This window comes from Primulina tabacum, unplaced genomic scaffold, assembly GCF_025594145.1.
Source record: "Primulina tabacum isolate GXHZ01 unplaced genomic scaffold, ASM2559414v2 Contig1001, whole genome shotgun sequence".
Taxonomy (NCBI): domain Eukaryota; kingdom Viridiplantae; phylum Streptophyta; class Magnoliopsida; order Lamiales; family Gesneriaceae; genus Primulina; species Primulina tabacum.
In genome coordinates this window covers 1-22,872 of record NW_027460040.1, presented here as the reverse complement: position 1 = coordinate 22,872, position 22,872 = coordinate 1, and the positions used below count along the sequence as shown (strand labels likewise).

Sequence of the window (22,872 nt, the reverse complement as noted above, 5' to 3'; positions counted from 1 at the left end):
CTTTGTATCGACAAACATATCATGGTATAATACGACTCAACATTAACAAAAAATTTCGATAAAAATGCAACATATTTATATGCCTCCCAAACAGCAAAATAATGGAGTAGAGTAATTCCTAATATTTATATCACAGCAATACTCACTTAAAAGTACTAGGAATTACAGCTCTATGCCCAAGCAAATTGACGAGCACCTCAGTGCCGGCCAAATGGTTGCAGCAAATTGACGAGCACCTCAGTGCCGGCCAAATGGTTGCATTTATGCCAATGATGAGCCGCAGCAGCGATCTTGTAATGTAGATCAACTATAAACTACAAAATAAGGTGTCATTTATTTTAAAAATATGCACTCAACAATAAATACACAAGACAAAATTACTGGAAAGGATAATATAATAACGAAAAAAACAGCTTGAAATATAAGTTTTGAAGAATCACCATAAATACTTTGTCCAGTCTGAAGATGTTAATCTTGTCAACAAGTTCGAAACTTTAGAGTGCTCCTCACTGCAAGAATAAAGCAATCAATAATAGAACACTCAAACTTTTAGAAGAAACATGGAAAAAAATATAGACAACTAACAGAAGGTTGAACCTATCCAAGAAGCCATCCACAATAGTTTGAATTGTACATGCAATTGTATCTTTAGAAAAGAACGGAAGTGGACAGTCAGAGGAGCTGGAAGCTAGAGATAATGTATGGTTCACAATAGAAACCTGCATACAAAGTGAAGAACATAACAAATCAGTAAGCGTAAATAGCTCGCACAATGTTTTGCATTATCATATTTTCATTTTAAATAGAATTTGATGTATTAGAGTCAGAAAATTAGCCGTCCAATATTTTGTATCGATAAATTTTCTTTTTAGATAGGCTTTGATGTCTGACAATCAAAATATTAATTGCATGAGTGATTCCTATTGATTGTATAGTTTACTATTAAAGAATAGGTTATGTATATTGTGTATAGGTTTCCCTAGTATATATGGAGATCATTCAACCATTTATCAATTTGTATTGGTATAGAGAGTAGAAACCGCAATTGTTCTTTCTTTTCGGCTGAATTAGAGCCATGTCTTTCTTAATCTTTCATCTAGTTCTTACATCATGTCTGGAAAAGCAAATGTGGACACTCTTGATGGCAAAAAGCAATTCATAGCAACTGTTCATGAAATTTTGTTTCCAACAAATTTGATCGAGTTGGATAATGCTAATTATCCTATTTGGTCTCAACTTATAGAGATGCATATTGCAGGCAGAAGAAATTGGGATGCATCACAATGACGAAGGTTGCATCGCATAGAACGGCCCAAGCTATGAGGAATGGGAGGCTAAAGATGCTAAGGTCAAGTCTTTGCTCATCAATTCCATGATAGAAGGCTGATGGCCTATTTGCGTTGTGTGGCGGCTAAAGAAGTTTTGAATAGAATCAAGAACTATCTGGATGTGTCAAATTCTTCTCGAGCCTAAAAGCCAATGAAGCAAACATTCCAACCACAGCAAAGAGATCGCCCTCTTGTGGTGTAATGTAGTGAGTTGGACTCAAAATTCTTGCAACTTGATTACTGTAGGCTAAATGATATGAAATGTCCATAGGATATTGAGAAACTAAGGAAATGTATCGCTAAGTATCGGATCAATATATTTTTTTTTGTCTTGATCACAATCTACATCGATTTAGTGATCAGGGCTTTGGCTTCCTCTCCTTGCAAATCTAGAGGAAGCTTATTCGCAGCCCAATCGAGAAGCACAAAGGTGTTAATATTAGATTAAATGATCATTCTAAATCCTCTGCAATGGCTATCAATAAAAATAATACAGGGCCAACACTCGTCATTGCACCAACTACAATAGCCCTAAATACTCAATCGATATTTTCTGGGAGAAAGATGGCTATCCATATCAATACAAACCGAAACGAGCTGAAAAGGAAACAAGAAATAAACTCATATTTCTCTTAATGATTTATGTCTCAGGTTTCTTGTTATCTCCTCAAGAAGGTAATTTCGGTCTCCCGGTTTTATTCAGGGAGACTAATCTTATAGCTAGCAGACCCACCATACTTAACACTCTATTGTTCCCAACTCTTCATAGGGCTCGGCTCCTATGTCCAGATGCATTTCCACTCACTCTGCTTGAAGACAATCCTACAAAGATTGAGATTGATACTAACAATGGAGTGGGTGTCTGATAAGTCGAGGAAGTCTGGCTTTGCTTGAGAATTCCTTCTGCACTCTGAACATCTTTCATACAGTTTTGCAAGGGCTTTCAGAAGCCTCTCAGAAGATTGAACAATTTCAAAATAAAATCCAGAACTTGCAATATTTTTCTCTTGGCAATTGCTAAGAAAAGGCGAGCTAGTGAAACTTTTAAAAGAAGTCGCAGTCGAGTCAATGTTAATAATTATGGAGTTCCACTCCAAACATCCAGACAAACCATCATTGTAATATTTCTCCACAATTGAAATGGCATGATTTAGATATCCTAACAACGATTCACCCAGTTTAGAAAAGAAACGAGGAATTTCTTTGATCCTGAGAGTGAAAGAAAAAATGTGAAACACTGTGAGAATACAACAGAATATTGAAAACATATATATAAAAAATTATAGTCGTTTGAGAAAAATGAAGGAAATAATAAAATATGCAAACTAGTGCTAAAGAGAATCAACGTGTCAATAAATTTATCACAAAAACATTATATTTGACTAAACAAATGACTAAGATCAGATTGAAACAAAAAGCCTATAAATTGTTAGCGAAAGCAAAAAAAATAATGGAATGAATAAAATTGGCATCCCCAATCAAGTGATTGAGAAAATATGGACCTTCTAATCAAACCATAACAAGAGTGTGATGGGTAACCATGTAGGCAATGAACAATGTCACACCGTCATGTGCAGGTTTGTCTCAAGCCCCAATTACTTGGAGCTTATTAAAAGTTTATAGAGGAGCATACAACACAGTTCAAAAGCTTTTACGCTAAGTCATGGGACATATAAAAGGACTACTGCCGCAACGGAGAATGGGAAGGATCAATGAAAGTGAAGATTGACCTTGTTGTATATGAGCAGAACATGAAATTAGCTAAGAGAGCGCATGTGTAGATAACTTCTGAGAGCAGCATTTTGTCAATTTCTGCTTCCTTTGTGCATTCAAGAACGTGATTTTCTATTTCATGAAGCAGCTGATCTCTTAGATTCAGTGGCAATCGTACATTTTGGCAGTTATTGGACAAATTCACCTACAAATTTATCATAACTGACAGTGAAAATCCATCAGTTATTAAAATTTCAAAAGTAGCAAAAAAATAGAAGTATGTGACACCTTTGGACCAGAATCAATATCAATCTTCGCAAGAACATCACGGAGCATTCCAAAAAAATCACTTGGACTTTCCTCTATCTACCAGACATCGGATACAACTATTTAAGATAAGCCATTATACGTGAGATCAAAAGGTTTATAAGGATGGATTTGCAAGAATAATACCTTGGCCAATTCCTCCACAGGCTCAGTAGCATAGAGCAATGGCAGAAGTCCTGAAGCGTCATACAGAAAAGGGGTAGAACCAGTCGAAAGGGCATATGCAGCTGCCGGCAGCAGCACAACGAACCGCTCATTCAGTGTTGTGAATTCATATGTAATTAGGAGGTCAATAAAATATTCTAAATAATGTCAACATCCTGCACCACCTATACATGTATAAAAGAAAAGCAAAGAAGTAAAGAGATACAAAAAGGACGTAGTACTAGGGTTTAGAAAATTGATGGACAAAATTGAATATGTCCAACATATATTGTCTCTCAATCTATACGTTGATGCGATTCATTTCTTTTGCAGATAGACTGGAATTTTCACAGAGAATCATTTGAAGATTGTAAAAAATTCCTTGGTTATTAAAATTTATGATCAATCTCATCAAATCACTTCAAAATATCAAAGCCACTGTACCTAGTTTGGAATGTACCTTCAAGTTAAGTATAGCTAAAACAGCTGGTAACACATTCTGCCGAAGATACAAAAAATCTTGCAGATCACCCTGCAGCAAGAAAACGAATGCTTTTAAGATACAATCTGGATCCTTCCAATAATTGAAAACACGTGAAAACACCCTTTTAAAATGTAATCCATTAAAATTGAATTCAAAAGCTAAAATAAAGAAAAGCTGTTAAGATGAAGGAAAATCTTTTTTGGATCCCAAGAATTTCATTCAAACTAACAAATTTGCAGGCTTAGATACACGAGGAAGAATAACTAACACAGTCATCCAGTATGACATATAGCAACGGGAAACAAGCACAAAAATAACAAGCTTTGCATCTCAGGGAATGACGCAAAAATCAAATTCACCATTTTATTCGCAGTTTATGATAATGGGATGGCAACCCTTCCTTTCCACATACTTTGTGAATTATTAAAGCACCAATCAATTATTACCAAGTCTATAAACATGGCCATAAATATTAAGAGTAAGAAATTCCAACTTCCAAAACTACAAATTTGGAACCGCAACAAGATGCCTACCTGTATGCTTCTCATGGTCAACATACTCTTGACTATATCAACAGTAGAGTGAGCACCATTAGATATTTTCCAACCACCATAACAGCTTTGAATAACAAAAGAAATCAAAAGAAAAATACAACGTGAACTTTAATAGCCATGTTTCAACACACTTGAGTTATTCTGTTTTGAGTTGATGAGAAAAGACTCTCATATATGCTTCTACACAGCAGAGTTGTTATGTTTAGGGTTGGGTATAAGTGAAGAAACTAAGAGAGAATATCAAATACACACGTTTGAAAAGAACTCTTGCAGTTATTAAAGGAATACAAAAATGAGAGGTATAATGGGTTCTTACCAGAGAGGTTCTCTTGGAGAAGTAGCATGAGATAAGCACAAAGCAGACCTGAAGTATATTTCCCAACATCAGGACACTGGATAGAATCATCGGAAAAGAATTACGACAGCTAAAGGAAAATTATACTCTTGCATTCTGAACTCTGAATCAAAGATTAATTTTCATATTCTGAGAGAACATACAGTAAGCAGTAAGTTAAAAAAGTTAAAAAGTCTAGTGAGAGAATTTTTTGAAATGCACACTCTCACCTTCAGACGTCGAACATTGGGGTTCTTCCACTGCTCAATCATCACCTTCATCTACTGAGATTTGTCGATCGACTTTTCCTCAATCATTGGCGCCGGCCGACGGCCGTCGGCGACATTCATATTCTCATTTTTTGCACCTTTCTTGAGTGTGAGAGAAAAATTCAAAAAATGCCTACCCTTTCCGATTGTCACTTTAGCTGGATGTATTCTCTTACGAAGTAATCTACTGAACTCAGCCGTTCTTCGCCACCCATCATCGAACATTTCCGACCACCTCCGACCGTCCTTGTCGGCGGTTTACTAAAATCTTTTCATCCAGATAATACCCATTTCTATTTCTTTTGTCTAAAGACCTTCACTGAGTTCCTTTCTAATTAAAGCCACTCATTCAGATAACCGAATCTTTTTACCATACTCAGATATGTTAAGGATGGAGTGTAGTAAGTACCAGGCTGCTAAGGCAGTAGAAGAGGTTAGAATAGAGCAAAAATTATTTCTAATCTCATTGGGAAAAAGGGGTGATTCTATCTGTGACAGAAAAAACTCGGAATGCGAGCTACATGCTGGAACTAGATCGTGAGAGTGCTTACTGGCTGAGGAAAATAATGTGTGATTATATTATCAATCCTAAATCATATAAAACTTTTTTTTTTATCAGAAACTAATAATTTATTAAGGTGATATAATTGATATTACAAAGCTAGTGGATGAGCAATCCACAGTCCATCCACTGATTAGCTAACTAGAACAAGTTCATAAGTAGATAAAACACCAATCCCTAACTAGGTCGGAGAGAAGTAAATGTTGAAACACTGGCACACTAGTCGTCCATTTTGCCACTGTGAATCTTATCTTCTCCCATAATTCCTCCGACGAGTCTTCTTTGTCGTTGAAAATTATGTTATTGCGCTCTATCCATATCGACCAAAAGGTGCAATGTACAATGATGTACCAAAAAATTCTTCTTCCCCTTTGATTGAGAAATCCGTTCTCCACAACAAACATATCTCTTGAAGCTGCTGGAAAAATCCACTCGAATCCCAGGTGTTGCATAACCTTGATCCAAATTCGTCTTGTGAAAGAACAATGTAACAGCAGGTGGTCTTGGTTTTCCTCACTTAGCTTGCACAAGCTGCACCACTGTGGGCGTAGAACGGTACTCGGCTGTCTCTTCTGTAAACTGTCACAAGTTTGCAATCTGCCCAAAGCCACTATCCAAGAAAAAGCCTTTACCTTTTGTGGGATCGGTACTTTCCAGATGTTTGTGAAATAAGGGAAAGATAGATTAGCCAAACTTGGGAAGAAAGAATAGAAAAGAGAACTGACAGAGAAAACACCCGATGGCTCCCCTAGCCAAACCCTGACATCGACAGAACCCACACTCAAAGAAGCTGACTCTAAAATACTTAGAAGGGAAGTGTACTCACCCAACTCAACGTCATTCAACCCTCTCCTGAACCTCACATCCCACTGGACGGACGTAATTCCTTGACTATTTGAAACAGAGTAAAATTGATCAATTGGTTTATTTGAAGATGAAGAGAGTAAAAAAAGGTGAGGAAAACGATCTTTGAAAGACAACCCACCCACCCACGAATCCTCCCAAAACCGCAGTAAATTCCCTCCCCTTAGCGCCGTGCCAATCAAGTGTTGACAAGAAGAATGGGACCGAGAAATAAACTTCCAAGGGCTTCTGAAAGTCGAATTCCTTGTCTGAGACCCCTTGTCTGAGACAGAAAAGGGATAATGGATCTCCTTGTCTGAGACCCCTTCCCCCCTTGAACTTTCCCCCTTGGTCTATGGTTGATAAAAATTGAGTACGAGACATTAGAACGCAACCCCTGATCCACTTCCTCCACTTAACCCCAAAGCCCTTCTTTAGAAGCACAAAGTCTAGAAATCGCCAGTCCACGTTGTCATATGTCTTTTCCAAATCGACTTTCAGTATCCATCCTTTTTTCTTTTTCCTTCTGTACTCCTCCACAACTTCGTTAGCTATGAGACAACAGTCTGTAATCTGTCTCCCTCGAATGAATGCGCACTGATTTTCAGCCACTGTTTTGCTCATAACTTTCTTCAATCGATTAGTCAAGACCTTTGCCAAAATTTTGTACAAATTTGTGATTAGACTGATAGGTCTGAAATCTTTAATCTTCGTTGCATCTTTTTTCTTTGGGATCAAGCAAATGTATGTTTCGTTTGTTTTTCCATTGACGATACCGTCGTCGTAGAATTCACCAAACACTTTGAGTAGATCATCTTTAATCGTATCCCAACTCTTTTGGTAAAATGCTAAAGTAAATCCATCCGGCCCGGAGCTTTTGCACCATCACATTCAAGCACCGCTCCTCTGATTTCCTCCTCCGAGAAAGGCCGTTCCAACTGCTCGGCCTTCATCAAAGTAACTGGCCTCCATTCCACCCCGTCTAAACCCGATCCATCCCCTCCTGATTTTTTGTATAACTTATTATAGTACCCAATGATTTCATTCTCAATCTTTAATTCATCTGAAGTCAGTGACCCATCCTCCAACTCTATCTTGTCTATCGTCGCTTTGTTGCTCCTACTCTTCAAAAGAGAATGGAAGAATTTGGAGTTTTGATCCCCATCTTTCAACCATTTTACTTTTGCCTTCTGACTCTCCATCTGTAATTTTCGAATGATCATTGTCTCCAACTCACCTCTCTTCGCGTCTCATTTAGTTGCTCTGACCACATTCCTTCCGCCTCTCGCTCGTCTAGCCGGCTAATCTTATTCCTTAATTCCGAAATTTTGTAATCTACATTTCCGAAAACCTCTTTATTCCAAAGTAGAACCCTGTTTTTTGTTTCTTTGAGTTTCATCATAAACTTATAACCTTCCCATCCTTGAGTGTTCCCACTGCCCCACCAATCTTCGAGAGACTCTTTAAAATTGTTGTGCGTCAACCAGACATTTTCGAATCTGAAAGGAGATGGTCCCCATTTCAACCTTGTTGTGTCAAATATTATCGGGTGATGATCAGAGGTGATTCTCGGCAGCGCTGTTAGTCTATATATGGGAAAAGGTCCTTCCACCCCCCAGAAATAAGGAACCTATCTAGTCTGCAACAAATGAGATTATCCCTGAAGTTTGTCCAAGTGAACCTCGCGTTTAATAACGAAGGATCGTGCAAACCCAATTCCTCGATCCATGCATCAAAGCAATGCATACTGGTTGTATAAGTGGTGCTGTTCATCTTTTCACTCAAATTCCGAACGACGAAATCTCCGCCGACACACCAATTATTCCAACAAATGGAATGCAGCCCTGCAATTTCGTCCCAAAATAAGTCTCTGTTTCTTGGGTTGCATGGACCGTAAATGGCTGAGAACCACCAATTAGTTCCCTCTTTCCACTTTATTTGAACTGAAACTGAAATATTCCCAATGAGATTGTCGCTCACTTGTACCACTCGTGGATCCCACATAACTAGGATGCCTCCTGATCGTCCCTTCCGCTGGTAAACTAACCCAATCCACAAATCTGGATTTCCATAAACTTGCGACAAATCGACGATCCACTTCAATCTTCTTCGTTTCTAACACCACCACAATGTCCGGATTTTCCTTTCGAATAACCAAGCGCACTAACTCCCGCCTTCTCGCCGACCTTCCCCCCCTAATATTCCAAGAGCATATCTTCATAAACAACGTTTGGAGCACCTCTAAGACGATCCTTTGTTATAGTTGATCCCACATTTCAACCTAACAAGCTCTCTGCTCAACTTCCCGTAGACTCTCTCATTTCAATTTCATCTGTTAAAATAGTACTCATTTCCCGAAGATTTCTCATTCCATTTAATTTCACCAGCCCTTCATCACCTATGTAAGTGTTTCCCTCGGAACCATTCTTGATCAGTGAACTTGTTTGGCCCCTCTCTCCCCCCCAATATCCCAGTCGACAATCCCAAGGCACAAAAATACGCAGGAAGAAAAGAATTGAGTTTGAAGGAATGATTAAAACCCGATGATTGAAAGCAGGAAAATACCTTTCCCACTAAAGGATTGGTATTATCGAGAATAGATGGCTCTGGGATGTGCTCTATTTTTTCCTCTTGAAGGAACAACCCTGTGATGTCCATTGCGTCTGCATCATTATTGCACAAGGACTCCGATTGAGAAGAAACGTGACTGGCCGTATCACTAAAATCAAACTCATCGTCCAGTAGGTCGTCTTCTGAGTCGTTGTCGATATTATCTTCGAAATCTTCATGTTGAAGCTCCCTTGTCTTTCTTGATTCATCCCTGTTCCGCTCATCGGATTTGATTTGACCACCGTCCTCATTTAATCCAGAAACGTCTCTGTTAGCTGTGTTGGACTTTTTGCAATAAATCTGTCGGTATGTATGCAATACCGAGGTAGGTCCATTTTCGCTATTTTGTGTGCCCGAATCTTTGTCTTCTCTGTTAGGTAATGAATGGATAGGAGATCTTCTGAAATCCTCAATTTGTTTGGGTGAGATCCTTTGTAAGATTTTTCCCACCTTCCTTTCAGTCGGTTGAGCTGAAGTTAATGATTTGACTGAATGCTCTTCATCTTCTTTGGCCGTAGACTGAAGACCCTGCCCCTCTTCAATCAATACCTTGTGGATGTGCGGGTGGCGTCTCGATTTTCTCCAAAGTCCTGCATATATTTGAATTTCCCCAACCTGCCATAGTCCTCTTGCCATTAACCACTACTTGGGCGTATGTCTGCTTTTCGTAAGTCTCGTAAGCCTTACTATCAAAAGGGTGATAATTCTGAGTTCCGTATTGACCCCGTTAAATGGAATCAAAATTTTGTTGTTGATGAAACCCATCTTTTGTTCCTTTGACCTTGATCTTTGCTGCCCCTAGATCTCGGAGTCTCCTTGTATCGTTGCTAACCTCCACTAAACCCCCGCAGTGTGCCCCGATCACTTTGAAATTATCCAGCGTCCATAAGTTCCATGGTAACCCCGTTATCTTAATCCAACTGTTACAGCACTTGATACCGAATCTGCTGAATTGATGTTTGGCCTCCATTCTTCGAAATCCAGAGCCACTCCAAATTCGAAAAATCCTCTTTTCAGATTGAGATAAAACGAAAGTTCCTTGGTACATTCTGGCCACCAAACCGCTTGTTAGCTTGAAACGGATGTACTTCGATCCTCCTCTTGACGTCTTTCCCTAGTATAATTTCAACTTGTGACCCACGATACGTTGACCCTACCTTTAGTGATGATAATGGCATCATGCCAATCTCTCTCTGTAAATTTCCAGTCACTGTCCTCCTTAACCTTTTGCATTCCTTGATTGTGAATCCGTTCGACCTTCTGAGCTAACTTCTGAGTAGTTTTATCTCTGATACTGGCTTTGCCATACTCAATCGGTTTTTGTTCCATTCTCTGTGACTTCCCAGACAGTAGTTTGATAAGGATATCAGATATCCTAATCCATCCTAGAGCCTTTTAAACCACTTGGTACGATGATATTCTGTCTCTTCCCCGTTGAATTGAATCTGATATCTCTAAAAAACAGGCCTCTTCTGTTAACAAAACGCTAAGCGATGATTGTTGCACTTCTGCCCCTAAATCGATGAAGTCCACACATGATTGTGGATTAAGAATGAAGTTATTGAGTTTAGGGCTGATCCATGTAGACTCCTCGCGGTCGAGTTCAAGAATATAGCTTGCGTTCCTTGTTCTTTCACACCACCGAATCATCGAACCTCCGTTCACGGCTTTAAAGAAAACGTCTTAAACTCAATCTTAACCGTTTCCTCTCTTACCGTTGGCTTAACAGACTGGGACATTATTCCACTGGGCTATGGCGACGAAATAGAGAAGCTCCGATCCAGAAACACAAAGTTACAGGGATGCAAAAGGCTAGACGGAGTACTGGGAAAAAAAAACGTAACAAGTTCGGTCGGTTATGTCGGAGAAAGTTAATCGGAGAGGGTAATATGCGGCAAGTATTCCAGTAAAGAAAGCGAGCATAAGGCGACGCATTTTCAGGTAGGCAGGTAAAAAAATTAAATGGGGGCAGCCGCCGGCGCCGTTATCAGTAGGAAGGACGATCAACAATATTTATGGATTGAGATGTTGAATGCACGGAAGAAGAGACCGGTATCTTGAGGTGTGAAAGAGGGAGGGAGCATTTTCAAAAAAATCTCACTCTACAATTTTACATTTATTATATGCTATGCATGAACTCATATAAAACTTTTAACATAATGAGATTGGGGGAAGCAGTGTATCTGTGCAAAAATTTATCAATGATCGAGGAAGCTATATTGAAGTGTCAAAATTTGAGAGATCCAACAAGAGGCAGCGAATTATAATTCCAAGTGGAAGTTATGAAGAGGGTTGGAGATGTATGGTGTTTTATGTTGAAAAATTCTGAGCAACAGAAAAATGGAAGGAGCATACCACCCGAAGGGTAACAGCAAATTCGGCAATCATTCGTATCGTGGTAAGATCAATCCAAGCTTTACAGGGTGCCGGGAACATTGATGCCCATTCAGAATTTCGACAGTGCTCGAGTAAAGAGTGGAATAAAGCACTGATTGTTACAAAAGAATGCGTTAATATATCTTGGGAAATGGTAACAGAAGCCCTTGGTAAAGCGGTGAAGAAGAAGATTGAGGTTTTCCCTTCAAGGCAATAAAGCAATGTGGTGGCCCAAATAGCGGGGAGGATTAGGAATTCTACTTGAAAAATTAATAGATGCTTTTTGGAGAAGAGGATTTCTTGAGTTTTGAACGATGGGAGGAGCGACATCAACACGGAAGAGGAAGTTTTTGAATGTTGCAACAGTTGGATCAGGATTATTGGATTACCATGGGATATGTGGACAACAGATGTGCTCAAAAATATAGGGGACAGTTGTGGAGGATCGGTGGATATTAGTCAAGATACTATTTTCCTCAAAGATTTGGCAGCTGCTAAAATCAAAGTGGTGGGACTAGAAGGGGGATTCATTAATAGCTCTTTGGTAATACAGACACCACGCGGTCCTCTGAATGTTCGCATTTATGTTGATTCGATCAACATTTCAGCATATGATATCTACGAAAAAAGATCCTATGCACAGGTAGTAGTTGATGGTGCAAGAGTGATAGCTGGCTGGGGTAGAGTGAAAAGACCAGTTGATGAAGATACTGGACATCTTAAAAAAGATGGTGTAGCGAAGGATTCGATGGCCACAACAGAATACCAACAGATTAAAAGTGACGAAGAAGCTGCCCAACAGAAAATAGATGGCACAGATATGGTATTGGGGGGAGATTTTCCTTCAACATACAAAGAACGGAAATACAGCAATACTCGAGTCATTCAAGGGATGGAAGTGTTTGTTGGAAATCAACAGGAAGGTGTTTACATAGAGAGAAGGACAGGGATTAAGGGTTCTAAAACAATTGGGTCAGAACCAGTGCGCGGAGGCAAACAAATCAAGATTCTCAAAAGGGTTAGTCCGAAAGGAGTGGATGATTTCGACAAGGGAATGGTTCAATCAATGAGCAAAGTAGACAGTGAAAATTCACAGCGATATGGTAGTTTAGCTGATACAAGCAAACAAGAACAGAAATTCGAAGTAGTTTATACAAGAAGAAAATCAAGGACAAATTATGGTGGTTTTAATATACAGGATGAGGATGTGACAAAGACAAATACACAGCGGATGGATAATGGATCATTGCACAGGGGACAGGATGGTACATGGGAGGACAGGGATTTCACAATGGACCGAGGTCTTGCGCCGGAAGAGGAAAGCGATTATAGTGACGTCGAGACCCATATTTCTGAAAATTCGGACACGACGACACACACCAGCTTGGGATTGGAGGACATAGGAGATTTCTTCGCACCAACCTCGGATAAGGTACACAACAAAAATACTTACTCTCATAATCATTTTTCCAATCCTTCACTTCATTCTTCTTCGTCTTTTTCCTTCAAACAAATCTCGGGGGAGGGGAGGGATTTAGAGGTTAAGGGAGATAAAATGGTTAGTGATAGGTCGGGTATGTCGGAGATCAAAATCCACAAGGGTGATAACAACAGTGGGGGAATGATGATATTTTCCGAACTTGACAGAGGTAATGGATGTTTGGAGATGATGGGAGTACAAAGGGTGGAACTGGGGGCTGGATTGAATATGGTTGGAATAAGTGCAAGGGGAGAAAAGGTGTTTAGATGAAGATTCTCTCTTGGAATATAAGAGGGGGAGGTTCGGCAACGAGGAGGGGTTTCATTCGAGATATGTTACGCAAGGAGAAGCCTGACTTAGTTTTTCTACAAGAAACAAAAAAAGCAGTTGTTGGCAGAAGTTTTATATCCAGTGTGTGGAAATCAAGGTTCGTTGAATGGGTTCATCTACCTTCACTCGGCAGATCAGTGGTATTTTGGTGATGTGGGATCCAAGAGTGGTATCCATCACAGATAATATGATTGGGGAATTTACGGTTTCGGTTTGTATAGAAAAGGATAAAGACCTAGAAAGCTGGTGGTTTACTGCAGTATATGGCCCATGCAAAGCACGATTGAGAAATAAGTTCTGGGATGAATTGGCGGGGGTGTGGGGTATGTGTGTGTTTGGGAGGGGATTTTAATGTTGTGAGATCTTTGACCGAGAAAATGAACGGTCATTCACAGACAACAAGTATGGATTGTTTTGATATGTTGGTACAGGAATTGGAATTGTATGATCCCCCATTATTGAATGCGAAATTTACATGGTCAAATTTGAGGGCTATACCAATTTGCAGCAGACTAGATAGATTCTTGTTTTTGGGAAGGTGGATGGAGTTATTTCCATACCATAGGCAATCTGTTTTGCCTCGAATAACATCGGATCATTTTCCAATTGTTTTGGAGACACAAAAACTCAAATGGGGGCCGAGTCCATTCAGATTCGAGAACATGTGGTTGAAACATAAGGGTTTTAAGGAAAAATTTTCGAGATGGTGGAATAGCCCACAACTTCAAGGTTGGGAGGGATATAAATTCATGAGAAAACTTAAGTCTGTTAAGGATGAGATCAAATTATGGAATGACGAGGAGTTTGGGAAGACTGAGATGAGGGAAGCAGAATTGAACAACAGAATTATTACATTGGATGAGAAGGAGAGTGAGGGGAGGGAGAATGGTGAAGGGGTGAATGAAAAAAAACTGATAAAATGGGAGTTGGAAGAATTGGTGTGTCGACGAAACAGAATGTTATATCAAAAAGCAAAGATAAAATGGTTAAAAGAAGGAGATCACAATACCAAATTCTTCCATTCTTTACTTAATCACCGAAGAAGCAAAGGAATAATTAGTAGATTGGAAAAGGAGGATGGAGTGGTTATAGAGGATGAAGGTCAAATAATTAAAGCCATTGTCGATTACTTCCAACAGTTGTACAGTAAGAGAGAGGTAAGAAGATTTGGGATTGAAGGAGTAGAATGGAGGCCTATCGATGACGATATGAGGGCTGAGCTTGAACAACCATTTCTCGAAGAAGAGGTTAAGAAGGCGGTTTTTGAGTGTGACAGATGCAAAGCACCGGGGCCTGACGGTTATACTTTGGCACTTTATCAGGATTGTTGGGTTGTAGTCAAAGGGGAGTTAATGAAGGTTTTTGAGGAATTTTACGAAGGAGGGATCATAAACGGGATAACTAATGAATCGTATATATGCTTGATACCAAAGAAAAATGACTCATTAAAGGTTAAAGATTTCAGACCCATTAGCCTCACAACGAACTTATACAAGATAATTGCAAAAGTGTTGGCTACAAGGATGAAAAAAGTTTTGTCACATACATTATCCGAATCTCAAAATGCATTTATTGAAGGGAAACAAATTTTGGATTGTTGTTTGATTGCTAATGAGTTGGTGGAAGAAGGGAAGAAGAAAAAAAAAAGGTTGGGTATTGAAAATTGATTTTGAAAAAGCGTATGACAATGTGGAATGGGATTTCTTGGACTTTGTGTTAGGGAAAAAGGGATTCGGAGAGAGATGGAGAGGATGGATAAGAGGATGCGTATCTAATGTCTCGTTTTCCATCATGATAAATGGGAGACCGAGGGGGAAATTTAAAGCAAATAAAGGCTTAGACAGGGAGATCCTTTATCACCATTTTTTCAATATGGTAGTCGATGTTTTGGGAAGTTTGATTGATAAAGCAAAGGAGGAGAATTTAATCCAAGGATTTGAAGGGGGCCGAGAAAAGGTGGAAGTATCACATATCCAGTTTGCGGATGACACACTGTTTTTCGTTCAAAAGGAGGTTCACTTAACCTTTTTGGTGCAAATCTTGAACTTTTTTTGTGATATGTCAGAAGTAAGGATCAATTGGGATAAGAGTGCTTTATTGTGTTTATGTCAAGATGAAGTTGAAGAGGAGTAGATGGCCCAGAGGATTGGTTGTCGTAGGGATCAATGGCCAATTATATACTTGGGAGTTCCTTTAGGGGGTAATCCTCTAAAAGTGTCTTTTTGGGAACCTATCCTGATCAGGATTACTAGAAAATTGGCAACTTGGAAAAAGGCATTTTTGTCCAAAGGGGGAAGAGTAACATTGATTGCTGCGGTATTGAATGCTTTGCCTATATACTTTCTGTCACTTTTCAGGGTACCAAAAGGAGTAGCGGGGAAGATGGAGAAGATAATGAGAGATTTTCTGTGGGATGGAAATGAGGGTGAATCACATTGTCATATGGTTGTGTGGGAACAAGTTTGTAGACCGAAAGAGAGGTGTGGCTTAGGTATTGGTAATATTTGTTTGAGAAACAAAGCGCTTTTGGGAAAATGGTGGTGGAGGCTTAACGTTGAAAATGAGCCGTTGTGGAAAATAATAATAAAGAGTAAATATGGGTTACAAGAAAACGGTTGGGATGCAGGGTTGGCTACGAATGTGACATTTATATGTCCGTGGAAGTTCATCTCTAGATCTTATCCGACATATCACCGACTACTAAGATTAGTGGTTAGAGGGGGTACAAAAATCAGGTTTTGGGAGGACATTTGGTGGGGGGATTTAGCTTTCCGGGATTTGTTCCCTTCTTTATTTCGTATTACTTCGGTTCGTAATTTGCCTATATCTTATTTTGTTGCATTCGATACTGTGTCACATGATTATTCTTGGGATTTGCATTTCCGTAGGTCTCCCCGAGAGGAGGAGGTCGTTCAGTTGTCTTCGTTTTTAGGCATTTTGGATAGGGTTAGTTTGGTGGAAGGGGTCGATGATTTTCGAGTGTGGGAAGGGGATCCGTCTGGGAAGTTCACAGTCAAGTCTTTTTTCCATTCATTCTTCTCCGCGAATAATTGTGTGCAAAATTTCAAATTTTACCATATCATTTGGAAAAAACTCCTATTCCATCAAAGATTCAAATATTCTCGTGGACGGCAATCCTTGGAAAATTACCTACATCCGAGATGATGCAAAAGAGATGGCCTAATTGTGCTCTTTCTCCCAGTTGGTGCGTGTTGTGTCGTAATGATTTGGAAACACAAGATCATATGCTCATTCATTGTAAGCTTGCTAATGAATTATGGTCTAGGGCTTTGGAAGAAATGAGATTGGTTTGGGTCATACCGAAAACAGCACGAGATTTGTTTATTACGGATCTTGGACAATGGGTCGGCAAAAGAGGAAGAATTTTTTGGAGGGTGGTGATCCATGGCATTTGTTGGGGTATCTGGTTAGAGAGAAAGAGAATCTTTAAAGATTTGGAAGACAGCGCAGAAGAATGTTGGGAAAAAATCAAGATCAAGATAGCAAATTGGATTGGAAATATTAAAGAGTTTCAGAGTTTATCGATACTTGATCTTTTAAGAGACTGGACTTATGTTTATTGCTAATTTCATGATTTTATCTTTCTTGGTAGTGGACCACTAGTCCATTTCATGTAAAAGAAACACTCTTTTTTTAATAATATTATCAAGTTTATTATCAAAAAAAAAGAGAGAACATACAGCAAGTTACTTTGACATAATCACACACGGCACACCAATAAAATATGGTGGAAAACTAATCTCAAACACAAATCTTTTGTAGGGGATCCATACACAACAATTTCAAGCCAGTGAATTGAATACTGGTTGTGCAAGGGTTTTATTTTCACCAAAACTGCACTTAACTAGAATTTTCCCCTTAAAACAAAAGTTTGCATGATAACACGAATATCTGATCACATAAAAGCATTCTAAAACTTGACCCCGGAAGAAAGGCAGTATTCAACTAAATTGCATTCGTGCATCAGCCATCTCATGAAAAGACTAGAAAAATCTATTTCTTTAACCCCACGGTTTGCATTCTTATTTTAAAAAAGTCAGTGAGAAACACTTCCTTTGAAACATAAGCGAAAATCAAATCGTTATTAGTTTATCACTCAAACATACTATAAAGTAACTCCACATACCATGGTATTCTAATGGCGACAATGGAATCTAAACCTTAAAAGTTTCGTAATTATAAAATAAAAATTGCTATTGTACATAAGGATGCAGTTGATGGTAACTGCATAATTTAAATCCTTATGAATGTATAGTAACTTAAATGTCAACAAACAAATACTACATTGCTGCCAGAAAGAAAAAAAAGCAACATCCATATAAGACCAACAATTCCGTCCTAATGTTTACTCTAAATTGCACTTCACTAATTATAGAATTTAAGTGCTTGATAATACATAATAAAAGCACTGATTTTTTAAACATTAAAGACTCAACTCTTTGAAACAGCACCACTGAACCAACAATTCTAATAATTCGATTAGATTAAGGTAAGCAACAATTGTCACCAACTAATTCTACCCAAGATATTAATGAAGAAAAATATAAAAAAGACAATAGTAAAAAATATGAGAAAATATGATCATACAAATTCCATCGAAGATATCATGGAAATCAAATAACTATTTAAGGTGTTCAGAATTATTAGACCATCACGGGGAGATCAAATGGATGTATAAGGTGATTATTCCGTAAAATATTTACCTAGAAATATTAAAAGCAAAATAAAATGAAAATTTTAAAAAGTAGCATATAGGAAGGTCGATAGTAAGGCTTCTATAATTCCATGTCACACAAGATATTAGGAGTTGCAATTTATTTTGAAAGCTGTATGCACTTAATACACTAGTCTGCCAAGTTGTCCTCGATTACTCCGCTTAAGAGACAGCATATGATTAATATTTGGTTAGTGCTGATATAAAATAACCAATTGTCACATTTAAGATATATATTAAGGTGAATTAAATGCTGTCAAGAATTATGAAATATGCCTTTGGCTTGACATGATAAATGCAATGTTAGAATAATTCATTTTTTATAAACTGGAGTGGCTGACGCATCTAATAAACAGACCTTTAGGGTTGTTTCTCATTGGACTCCACTCTTACATCCTTTTAATTTGTAGTTTCGTCCCAATGGCGAGAAATATCGACATCAGAATTCTAGATTGAACATGTTCTCTTTTTCATGTCGAATGATTGTCCCGATATTTTCGGATAGAGATGGAACTTCAAATCCTTGTGAGTTATTATTTCTCAACCAATTATACCTCTATAGCTACAAATAGTGGGTAGTGTACACAAACTTTAAAAGGTATGCTAATGTATGCCAATTTTACACCAAGTACTATGCATTCAAATATTCTCCCGTTTCATATTTTCTCTTGGGCATTGGAGGATTTTTGCCGAAATATGGCTGGTGACCCTAAAGCATCTTTTTGCATGACATATTTTAGTGGCAACCTAGGTCATATATTCTTCGTTGGACCCAAATAGCGAACACTTTACCATCTCAAGAGAAATTAATTGAACTAGAAATTACAAGTAGCTAGAGGTTTCCAAAAAAGCTGAACGAACCATCCCATAGTACCACGGGTCATATTCAAGAGAGTAAAGAACAAAAATATATATAACATGTACTCTCCGGAACAAAAAAAGAATATCAGACAAGTATTCAATGGATTTAAGGGTAAAGATGAGATCGACAATGTCATACAACGAAGGATTTATACTCTAAAGCAACATGAACGACAAAAAGTTTGCAAAGGTGAATCACTCACGTTGAAAGTGTGCGTTAAAATAGCCGAAGATCCCATATCTCGAGAGGAACAAGATATGAATATTTTGTATCCTAGGTAAATGCCAAGCAAAGAAGTTATTATACTGAAATCATGGAGAAGCAAGCATTTTACTAGCAAAGAAACAATCAAATCAAAATAAGAGAAGCAAACAGTTATCTATAATCTTACGCTCAACATTATGCTACAAAGCAGCAGCATCCACCTGCAAAGACGAGAGAACAACTAACCCTGTAATACTGAATTTAGAGCTCGAAAAGTTGCTTTCAGAATTGTATAAAAACTTGAACATCCAATCATAATTACAAATAGAACATTATACAATAATGGAAACAGGAAGAAACTGGTGTTAAGACAACGTTAAGCTATCCTTAACCTTCAATTTAGGAGGCACCCATAACAAAAGTGAGGTAGCTTTTTTCTCTCCTAACTTAAGTGCATAATCAATGCCATATTAAAAACACGTTCATTTTAAACACGCATTTATCAAAATGAGATTGAGATTTCGTGAGAGGGAATCTAACTGTACCTTCTTTTTCCTACAATATGAAATGCAAAGTAGATGAATTATACTTAACAATTCACCATAAGAGGAAAGGAAGCATTTCAAAGATCTATCTACACCATGCCTTGATGGGAATTTTACACAAACGGATGCTTACAATTGAGGTGAGATTGCAATATGTTCCATATCACATGCCAACCTTTGCCAACCAGCAGAATTTTTACAAAAATAAAACCAAAATATGCACAAGGATTAAAAGAAAAAAGAATATCAAGCAGGTCTCTGCATTAGACATCCTACAAACGTGATACCTCATATAATGGTCCAGAAAGTTCATGGAGTTTATTTTCATTATCCTTAGTAATCCCCAGACGCCAACCAAACACAAACAATTTAATCAGAGCCATTTTTCTTCAAAAAGGACGTTGATAGAAAGAGCCAGAAAAAAATTATTAATAAGAGTAAGAGATAGGGAAAGGAAAGGGAGAGAAGTAGGAAGGTAAGATGTTCGCAATAATTGATGAGCAACAATCCAGTCCATCCACAATATATGATTGCTATCGGCCATGATAATGTGGAGTTTAAAATGTTTTCGCTGTCAGATTTGTTTAGGGATTGGAGTCTCATATTGTGTTAATATGATTCCAGTTCTTACTTTGTTATGCGATGACCTCTGGTCTCCTTTTTGTAATTAAAATCTTTTGTTAAAATAATATTGTTTCTTATCTTATCAGAAAAAAAGAAACTAGAAGGCATTTCTGAACATAAGAAATAAGTTATATCACATAAAAAGTAAGATATCATAGTGTTTGTTTAAGCATCAAATTATTACAGTTGCAAACCATATCACACTGATTTCTTAGGCTCAATTATACAGAGTGAAACGAAGTTTTTGCCTGTAAAGGAACAACCTACTGCAACGTCCAGAACAGATCGTCATAAGAATGCTCTAAAGTTGCAGCGTTAATAATTCTGCAATCGAGAACAAGCGAATTCCGGAAATCAAAATTTGACTGCGGACTCCAGAAAGGGCAAATTTGATATCAGAAGTATGAAAAACAGAAACATTAGAAACAAGTCTGAATGGCGGTATCACTTGAGTAAGCAAACCTGATGAATTAACATTTGTACTGAAAAGCAAAAGGAAAAAGAGAACCTACAAAGCACATGACCAAACCAACAAAGATAAGAGAACTGTGCCCCTGCAAGACCCTAACAAGAAAAAAATAATTCCCTACTGGTACCAAAATAAAGTTCGAAATGAAGGCAAAAAGCAAAACAGACAACAGCTCTCCTCTCCCTCAACGAAGAGGTATAGATATTAACCAGATTAAAATATCAAGAAAATGAGAATGCATCTCCAGCACACAGGAAGGAGACAAATAGACTACAGGAGCACAAATTTTTTGTCACCTGAGGATGAAATATAAACCAGTCAATAAAGCTACAGGTAACAGTCAAGATTTCACAATAAAATCAATGAATTTTACCTTTCAAAGTTTGCAGATATGCTGTCAAACCAAAACAATAAGTGATCTTTACGGATGCGAGTAGAATAATTGCGGATGCGACAAACAAGTGCAGCATGCCTGCCACGAATATTAGCTCGTTTTAACTCAAGATGATGGATAATAAGTAGCAACATGAATGCAAATGTGAACACTAGAAAAACAAATTTGGAAATTATTGAAAAATATTGTGTCGGATTTGCCATTGAATGTGTGATCCATGAACAAGGAAAAAACATGATATCACACCATCCATCAGCCCAAAGGATACTGTTAAGTATTGAGATATTTGATGTTTATATTTTTTATCTACGCAAAAGAACAAGTTACCATGGCCATTTGCCCTCCACGACTCTCTTTTATCAGGACAACCACATGCTCCCTCCGGGCACATTTTTCAGTAACTGGACTTTTATATGTATTAGCGCACACCTGGAAAGTGAACATTGCCTTGTAACCTTTGACCATAAATATGGAAAACTGTTTTTCTCAAAACTGAAATAAAGAGGATTACTTATAGTGTTGGGTTTAGAGACTTCTTGTAATGTGGTTGCGGATTACTTATCCGCGCAAATGGTGTAACATTATATTATCATAATAAATTTAGTTTTCTATCAAAAAAAAATAAATAAAGAGGAATACTTCAAGTCATACCAAATACATGGAAGCAACTAAAAAGATCTCAAACTATTTCAAAAAGCAAAAGAATTAGAAATCAAATTTTGATTCATTAAAATCACACTTAATATTTACTTATGTTCTCTCAGTTTATTTACTTATGTTCTCTAAGTTGTCCTTTCCTCTCATTATGTTTTAAAAATTTTGCATCATATCACAGCTGAAAAGCCTTCAACAGTTTTATACCGTATTTATTTCTGCTCAAAATGATATAAATGGAATTCTACATATTGAAGTCCAAAATTCTATTAAGCCCTTTTAGTTCATTTAAAAGCTTAAATTCATGTTAATTGTTGAATCAAAAAGGGGTCAGAACTCAATTTTTCATTTGATAGAATCTCACTTTGAATCTTCAATATTGAAATCAATTTGTAATTTGATTGAAGTGGTTTACTCCACCATTAATATCCCAAGTCCTCTTACGAGCATGAAGTGGTGACAATTATATAAAATCAAGAAGAAAAAATCATTTATGGCGACAACACTTATGACCAGACTTTTCACTTTTTTCTGTTGTTTTTCCCATCTTCCTATTATTCAAAATTTAATAGAGTAAGCTGCTACAATTTTAGCAACAATGGAACATAAAATAAGGTTGAAAATAACCACCAGAAGATAAAACCAAGCCCATAACCCAATGAAATACAAAAGAGCCATATCATGTCTGGTAAGCACACAACCACAAATATGCAATGGAGTATCAACTTTAAAAGGCACAACAATAAAGTTGCTGCAATAAGTACCCGGCAAAACACAAGGGCAACAAGCTCCGCCACCTTGAACTGTGAGCTTGTCATAATCCCACATTTTTCACCCCTAATTGAGTCACTCAAAATAATAATAATAATAATATATAAAATACAAACAAGAACAGAGAAGTAGCATTTCATAAACCCACCAAAAATTAAGCACGTTGTAATTCTAACTCGGGTGAATTGGTGCTGGAAGTACTCATTTGATCAAGCTCCTTGCTCATCACATCCACAAGTTCTAGTAAATAGAACCCATCC

At 37.7% G+C, this 22,872-nt stretch overlaps 2 protein-coding genes across 2 annotated transcripts; both read right to left on the bottom strand.

Moving 5' to 3' along the window:
* Positions 1 to 142: 142 nt before the first annotated feature.
* On the bottom strand, positions 143 to 22,857 carry LOC142535419 (uncharacterized). The gene is made up of 13 exons (XM_075641777.1): positions 22,761 to 22,857; positions 22,606 to 22,678; positions 21,515 to 21,616; positions 21,167 to 21,265; positions 19,154 to 19,376; positions 5,115 to 5,566; positions 4,867 to 4,914; positions 3,973 to 4,044; positions 3,495 to 3,544; positions 2,177 to 2,537; positions 586 to 719; positions 450 to 509; positions 143 to 290 (listed from the first exon to the last, which is right to left on the bottom strand). Exons 6-13 carry the CDS (start codon positions 5,163 to 5,165, stop codon positions 143 to 145), a joined length of 924 nt encoding a protein of 307 aa, XP_075497892.1. The 5' UTR covers positions 5,166 to 5,566; positions 19,154 to 19,376; positions 21,167 to 21,265; positions 21,515 to 21,616; positions 22,606 to 22,678; positions 22,761 to 22,857.
* LOC142535418 (uncharacterized) lies at positions 7,407 to 8,562 on the bottom strand. The gene is made up of 3 exons (XM_075641776.1): positions 8,240 to 8,562; positions 7,796 to 8,144; positions 7,407 to 7,682 (listed from the first exon to the last, which is right to left on the bottom strand). Exons 1-3 carry the CDS (start codon positions 8,560 to 8,562, stop codon positions 7,407 to 7,409), a joined length of 948 nt encoding a protein of 315 aa, XP_075497891.1.
* Positions 22,858 to 22,872: the final 15 nt, after the last annotated feature.